This window comes from Monodelphis domestica, chromosome 1 (genome assembly GCF_027887165.1).
Source record: "Monodelphis domestica isolate mMonDom1 chromosome 1, mMonDom1.pri, whole genome shotgun sequence".
In the NCBI taxonomy this organism is placed as follows: domain Eukaryota; kingdom Metazoa; phylum Chordata; class Mammalia; order Didelphimorphia; family Didelphidae; genus Monodelphis; species Monodelphis domestica.
The window spans coordinates 38,549,215-38,557,594 of record NC_077227.1 but is presented as its reverse complement, the minus strand read 5'-3'; the positions used below and the strand labels follow the sequence as shown (position 1 = coordinate 38,557,594).

Sequence of the window (8,380 nt, the reverse complement as noted above, 5' to 3'; positions counted from 1 at the left end):
AAGAAAGGAAGGAAGAAAGGAAGGAAGAAGAAAGGAAAAGGAAGGAAGGAAGGAAGGAAGAAGGAAGGAAAGGAAGGAAGGAGAAGGAAGGAAGGAAGAAAGGAAGAAGGAAGAAAGGAAGAAAGGAAGAAAGGAAGAAAGAAGGAAAGAAGAAAGGAAGAAAGGAAGAAAGGAAGAAAGGAAGAAAGGAAGAAAGGAAAGAAAGAAAGAAAGAAGAAAGAAAGAAAGAAAGAAAGAAGAAAGAAAGAAAGAAAGAAAGAAAGAAAGAAAGAAAGAAAGAAAGAAAGGAAGGAAGAAGAAGGAAGGAAGGAAGAAAGGAAGGAAGGAAGGAAGGGAAGAGGAAGGAAGGAAGGAAGGAAGGAAGAAAGAAGAAAGAAAGAAAGAAAGAAGAAAGAAAGGAAGAAAGAAAGAAAGAAAGAAAGAAAGAAAGAAAGAAGAAAGAAAGAAAGAAAGAAAGAAAGAAAAAAGAAAGAAAGAAAGAAAGAAAGAAAAGAAAGAAAGAAAGAAAGAAAGAAAGAAGAAAGAAAGAAAGAAAGAAAGAAAGACTACAACAAATAAATGTTGTTTGGGGATGTTCTTAACTCCTCCAGTGCATTTGGTAACATGGTAGAAATTAGATTTATAGAATTCTCATGCTACCCCCTTGCTGAGTTTTGCCATAAATAATATTCGTTATCTTTTAGATCAGTCCCTGACCCACCATCAATCTCTCACTGTCAAAGTTAACTGGTGATATCATTTGATTTTAAAGAATGGGAAGGGTCCTCAGAAAAGGTCTAATCTGACCAGTACATTTCATAAATGAAGAAAGAGCCAAGGGACTTTAATTTCTCTTCTATTCTGTTGGTTCTTACTCCTCTGTCTGATGCCATGATGAACCATCATCATCTTCTAAGATTCACTTAAATCCCTTTTCTCCATACTCTTTCATTTAATTAACTTGATTTTCCCCCACAATTATCCCACTTCACTTCATTCTCTTCTCCTATCTTTCCAATTCTGGAACCATGTATCATGCTCACAGCAACTTTGTCATTGTTGCATGATGGAGTGTATTAATCTACTTGGTCTTACTCACTATCTATGTTACTTTCCAAATTAAGTTATGTATCATGTTTACTAATCTTCTATATATGTTGTCTCCATCAATAGAACCTAAATAGGTTCATTAGAACCTATTTGCATCTTCAGAACATAACACAGTGCATTGCAAAAGTATGATTTTTCATTCATTCATTAAATTCATTTATTCATTCATTGAAGGTAATGAGGTAACACAGGCGAAAAATCATTTGAAGTTGGATTAAATCATACATATTCAAACTTAGACTAGATAGAAAATAATTGAATATTCACCTCATCCCTGGGAAACACATGTATGTACACACACACACACACACACACACACACACACATAATCTCTTAGCTACTGCCATAGAAAACATAGAAAAGTGGTCACCGAAGGAATTAAGATGGCTTCACTTTATCATAAAAAGAGCATTGGGAAGGTGTTTTTTTTTTTCTGTTTATTTAATTAAAAGTAAATTATGTTTTTGTTTCTATTTATTTTTCTCTCTTTGTTTCTATATCTCTGTCTCTTTCTCTGTGTCTGTCTTTGTTTTTTTTTTTTCTGTCTCAGTATCTTTGTGTGTCTCTTTCTGTCTCTCTCTACATTTCAGATGGAGGAAATACATTAGTATTGTCCCAATTGGATCAAATCTTTAGTTGTATGGCATACTAGTGTCTGAACTGTCTCTGGTGGTTGTCATTCAGATAGCAATGTCAGTTGCATGAAAGCCACTTGGACCAGTTTCCAAGTGCTGACATTTATTTGGAAGTCTGTATTCTCAATAGTATTCTCCTCACCCCTTCCCCCATCTATAGTTTGTGACTTCTCCAGATTCAGTAAAGTCTTTGTGAGTTTCTCCCCACCACTCAAAAATAATCTCCTGCAGGACCATCATTCAAACTTAATGATGCTGGTTCTCACCTGAAAGATGCACAGACCACCTCTTAGTCCAAACTTAATACAATTCACACTTGGGAAGACCTGCCAGGGAGTATCTATAACTGGAATGATTTTTGACATCTCAGAATTACCTTCATAACATGATTGGGTATCAAAGGAGAAACTGATTGGAGAAAATCATATCCCATTTAAGTATATTGTGGTGGGCTTTTATTGGGGCAATTAAGTGGATCAATGGATAGTCATTTTCATTAATTCAAATCTGTCCTTAGTCACTTACTAGTTGTGTGTTTCTAGGCAAATCACTTAACACTGTTTACCTCAGTTTCCTCAACTACAAAATGAGATGGAGAAGAAAATAGTAAACTATTCCAGTATCTTTGCTAAGAAAACTCCAAATGGGGTCAGAGAGTTAGGTGTAACTGATCCAGTTGAACATCGGGCTTCTATTTCCTAATCTTCTAAATGACAGAATTGTCTGCTGATTTCATATATATGTATATGTATATACATATATAGATATAGATAACATTATACCTGGAAGGTACATAAATACATCAGTCATACCACTGCTGTTGGGAGCATTGCTAATCTACTCCCTTGTAGCCCTAATGATCAACTTATTAACATTATAGAAGCCAAATATCCTTCCTGACTTCCATTTCCCTATGTGTGCCCTCCTACTTTTAGAACATAAGTTTATTGAGGTTAGAGATTATCTTTGTCTTTTCCCATACTTTCAGCACTTTGCATATAGTACTTGCTACATAATAAGAGTTTAATGATGAATGCTTTTTCATTTATCAAAAGTACACAATTTGAGTCAATGGAATTTTTTAATTAAATAGAGTGGACAATGGTACACTATGAAATTATGCACCAATAATGGAGAGTTCTGTTAATGTCATGGCAGGGGGCAGAGAAGGGAGGGGACTGTGATCACAAATGAATGGTGAATGTCATTGATCCATGCACAATTCAACCAGTCCTGTTGTCATAAAATAGTAGACAATTTCCTAGGATAATGCTTAAAGAATGAGAGGATTAGGAGCTTGCCCTTGCTCACAGAGCTAAGATTTGTCAAAGAAGAGACATGAAACCAGATCTTCCTCTTTTTAAGACTTTTATTCTACCTGTTATGCTATGATGCTATTGGGATCAAAATTTATTATTTCTTAGATTTGTGATATTCATATCCATGTCAGTCCTTGACCTTGGATTTTCTCCAAGTTTGTCAAAGACACTGTATGAGCTTCCTAGGGATAAAGACATTACTAAGAGCCAGGTACTGACCTGCAACATTTGGAGATAGCCTTCCTGTGGATCACAAAGCAATGAAGAGATACGGTGGTTGTTTCTTGTGCACTTCTGGTTATCCTTTGCAGATGGGAAGATCTGTCGAACCACAGTCATTCTTCCTAATGCACTGTGCACAAGCTCCAATATTTCTGGGTCACTAATTTCCTGGGAAAGAAAGACATATCTCAACATATGTTTTGGTTTTTGTTTTTTTGTTCTCAAGTGAAAGTTAGTACTCGACCAAAAGGGGACTACTGACTTAATTAAGAAGCATCAACTCAATACTTGCTTCATGAATACTCCCCTCCTCTTCCAACATCATGCCATCCCATTTGACAGAGCCTCTATAGGAGAAAATTTTGATTAGGATCTAATTTCCATGATATATAAACAAGTGAATCCCTTAAAAAAAGTCATTCCCTAAGTGGCTCAACAAATCATGTTATATAATGGTGATAGAATACTATTGTGCCATAAGGAATGATCAATAGATGAATTTCTATAACTGGAAAGATCTACGTGAACTGATGTGGAATGAAATTAGAAGAATCAGGAGAATATTACATATAGTAACTGAAACATTGTGGGAAAAACAAATTTAATTGACTTTGCTACTAAAAGCAGTGCAAGGATCCAGGACAATTCTAAGGGACTTATGAGAAAAAAGTGCTATCCACATCTAGAAAAAGAAATGTGGGAGTGGAAATTTAGAAGAAAACCTATTTGTCACTTGTTTATATGGGCATATGATTTGGGGTTTTGTTTTAAAAGATTACTCTATTACAAAAATGAATACTATAGAAATAGGTTTTGTGTGATAAAATATGTATAACCCAGGGGGAATTCCTTTTTAACTCTAGGAGGTTGGAAGGGAAAGGGAAGGGAGACAAGAATCATGTAACCATGGAAAAAACTTAAAAACCTCAAAAAATTAATTCTCCACTTGGTAAGTAGAATAAGGATTTGAACAGGCAATTCTCAAGGTAAAAATCCCAGACCATCTCTATCCAAATAAAAAAACATGTTTCAAATTTCCAAAAATTAAACAAATGAAGTAAGTCAACTCTGAGGTTCCAAATCAAACCAATCAAATTCTCAAAAGAAGGCAAAATAATATAATGACAAATATTGGAGAAGTTATGTTTTAAACCTATATACATTTGCATTTTATGACCTTGGAATTTTACACAAAATGTTCCTAATAATACATTCCCTTTAATCAACCTATACCAATTCTTGGTCATCACTCAAAAAATATAAAAAATAAAGGAGGAAGGGTTCTATATGTAAAAATCATCATCACAGTTCTTTTGCAGTGGCCCCAAATTGGAAACTAAGTGTTCTGTGGTGAAATGGGCTGTGGAGAATTTCATTATGTAATAAATGAGGAAATGAGTGATTTTTAAAGAATGGAAAGAATTGTTTGAACTGATGCAGAGTGAATTGAAAAGAATCAGAAGGTTTTATCTGACATCAATATTATTAAAACTGATGATTTTATGTTGTACTTTTATTTGTTTTGTTAAACAAAATGGATAATTTCGAAGTGTGCCAATTGATGAAAAATGAAATACATAGAACAATTTATACATTAACAGTATAAAAACAAACTATGAAATTATAAGAATTGTGATCAATACAATGATCATCCATGATACCAGAGGACCAATGATCATGCCTGTCATATACCTCCTAATGGAAAGATAATGAACTGAGAATAGAGAAGGAGAATTGTTCAGGTATGTCATATGAGGGAAAATGTTTTGCTTGACTATGCCTATTTGTCATGAGGATTTTTTTTTCTTTTTCCCCCAATGGGGTGGGATGTGAGAAAGAAACAAAAATAAATTTCTGAAAATTAAATGAAATTTTCAAAATTGCTTCCATTATAAGGTCACTCTGTTGAGAAAATTAGAAGTACATTAAGGATAAAGATGAAAATTCTTTCTGAAATTGTCCACCAGGTTGCAAAGTTTCTGCTAATGCTTAGTAAACTCCTCCTCACATATATAGATACTCCCTCACACACACACACCCATAAGTGTTTAATGACTGGTGATTCAATGTATACAACACATGGAGTCAAGAAAACCTGAATTCCAATCTACTTTCAGGCACTTACTAGCCATGTGAACCCCTGAATGTCATGTAAATTTGTCTATTTCAGTTTCCTCATCTGTAAATTGAGAATAATAACAGCACCCACAACCAGTGTTATTGTAGGATCAAATTATGTAATAATTATAAAGTGCTCAGCACCAAATCTATCATATATAAGTGCTATATAAATATTATTCTTGTTATTGTTTTTCTTTCCTGCACATGACTTCCTCAATGCAGGAAATTCTTGATTTGGAATTTTTTTCTCTGATGCAGATTCCTCCAAACTTCTCTGATAGCTTCTTGCTTAAAAAGTTGGCTAGGGGTACAGAGTAGTCAGGATACGTTCCCAGGGTGACACAGCCACTAAGCATCATGGGCAGGATTTGACTGCAAGTCTTCTTCATTCTAGCCATATTCATGACATGCCACCTTGTATGACTTGCACTCCATCCTGATCTCCAACTCTTTACTCTAGTTCCCACCCAAATACTGGATGCTCCTGATTAGTGAGAATTTACTCTGCCTTGGATCCCCAGACCTATCATGATGAATTTCAGCCATTTTCATTCCTCCTCATCTCACCTTCTCCAATAAATTCACAATTCAATACTTCCCTCTGCCACCATGATTTCTACTTCTTGTTCTAAGGATAGTGATTAAATCAATGCTGCTAAGCTATCAGTGGATAAAACTGGATAAAACTTTTGGAAAAACACATATCAACTATGATGCCCTTCATCTCCTCTGTAGGTTTCTAGACAAAAAATATTCTCTCTAGATGCCATTCCTTGATAAGACATGTCTTCCCTTATTAAATGTAAGCTTCTTGAGGACTGTCTTACTTCTTATATTTATACCTTTCCACCTTCAGTGCTTAGCAAAGTGTCTTACAAAAATTAGTCCTTAATTGATTTTCATCAATTTGCTCAATAATAAATGAATTGCCTTGCTCCAAGATTAATATATTATCAACTAATCCAGGTTTCCTCAAATTCCTTTGGTGTTTTGATACAATATTAAACTTAGAGGAGCCCAATGGGCATACCATTTTTGGAACCAAGTGCGTACGTGTGTGTGTGTGTGCACACATGTGTGTGTAAGACAGATGGAGAGAGAGACAGAGAAAGATAAACAGAGATAGAGAGACAGAGACAGGACAGAACAAAGACAGAAACACAGAAAAAAGAGAGAGAGAGATGGGGAATTGAAAGGAAAAAGTAGGAAGCAGAGCAGATTCACAGTCGCTGCATCTGGCCTAAGCCATTTCCAGGAACAAACTAAAGCCAAGGAAACTTGCTTCTGTTCATATCTCCTTTGAAATGTTAAGCAGAGAAGAACTCTGGGAATGCAGAAATTCACCTTAAAGTACAATTCTTACTTTTACCCAGAATGTAAACAAGTCATTTATTGATGGAAATATCTATGCTTATATGGATATTCTCTTTCCTTAACTAATAACTTACAGAATATAAACTCTGTGCCTGGTTATCCAGTTTTACCAAGGGCCTAATAGGGTTGCTTACATAAGTAAGCATTTCCACTAGATAACAGACTCTCAGTGCCAAAGGAGACCTCAGAGTCCATACAATCCAACATCTACTTAATAAATAATCCTAATTATATTTTCACAATACTTAAAGTTATTACCTAACCTTCTTTTGAAAAGTTACAGTGATGAAGAACCCATTACCTTCAACGTAAATCTCTCCAGTACAGAGCAACTCAAATTTCTAGGAATGATTTTGGTTGATTATTTTTGAAGATTACTCTGATGATGATGTGTACATGTATGCAGGGAGTGATAGGAGTGTCCTTACTGGACCTATGATTTAATTCTTTAAGAATATCTGGCAATCAGGACTTGCCTGAACAATATAAATTGGTACTTGCTCTTCAATTTAAAATTACCCAGGCCAGCTAAAAGTTAAATGACTTGTCAAAGGTCCCAAAGTCTGTTTTGGTGAGGGATGGGGACTTGAACTCATATCTTTCTGATTACAAGGCTAGTTCTCCATCCTGGATGCAATAATGCTCTCTTATAGGACAGAAGAATAAATGTGTGACCCAGTTCATACATCTGGTTAATAAACACACACATGTGTGCACAGTAATATCAGAGTAACTTTTAGAAAGTGGATAGAAATATAACTTGTTACATAATATTATTAAACAACTCATTAAGACTATCAGTTATAGAAAAGATGCTGATCTTCACTGGTAGAAGGATTTTTTTCAATAAGAGATCCAAGGACCAATGAAATCACAAGCCTAATACCATTGTTATTGTTGTCATGATCATCACAGATATTACCAAATCATTAACAAAAATCTTTCTAGAAATCTGTTATTCCAAATTGGAACAATTTGCCTTGGTAGGTAGTGAGTTCTTCATCACTTAAGGTATTCAAGAAAATGAAGGTTTCTTTTTTTTTCTTGTACATAGTATATGCAATAGTTTTCAGAGACTCCTCAAGATCTGAGATTCTATGACTATATTGAAATGTCAACTTTGAAAGAAATATAGAAAAATATCTCCTATAACAAGGAAGTAACCGGTCTAGACCTCCTTCCTACTGACTTTATATAGAGCTAGTTGGATAGATAGACTTGTAGGTATGAACATATATGCTTGAACATATAAATAAAGTATAAATAATCATTTATATGTTCATATGTAGGTCATATATGTGTACAGGTATATTATATATATGTAATAATCATATATAAAATATATATTTACATATGTATCCATATATGTATATCTAATGATAAGCACAATTAATAACTCTCTTGCAACTTATATTTTACAGAGTTACTTGGAAAAATGGAAAGCTATTGCTTGTCAAAAACCTCACTGATATTATATAGGATGCAGAGAATTTGAACCCTCATCTTCCATTCTCCAGAGCTGCTATTATTATTTACCCCCTTCTCCTCTCCCTTCCTCCCTAACTCTTCCTTCTCTCAAAATAATATGGTGCCGCTAATAAATGGCAATACTACCAGAAC

The 8,380-nt window shown here is 34.5% G+C and overlaps 1 protein-coding gene across 2 annotated transcripts in view; it reads right to left on the bottom strand.

The window, feature by feature from the left end:
* GRID1 (glutamate ionotropic receptor delta type subunit 1) overlaps window positions 1–8,380 on the bottom strand; it is a 1,152,573-nt gene that overhangs the window by 270,862 nt on the left and 873,331 nt on the right. For both annotated transcript variants that reach the window (XM_001363901.3, XM_056797312.1), the window contains one exon: window positions 3,263–3,433. In XM_001363901.3, the coding sequence (XP_001363938.1) occupies window positions 3,263–3,433 (171 nt within the window). The remainder of the gene's footprint in view (window positions 1–3,262; window positions 3,434–8,380) is intronic.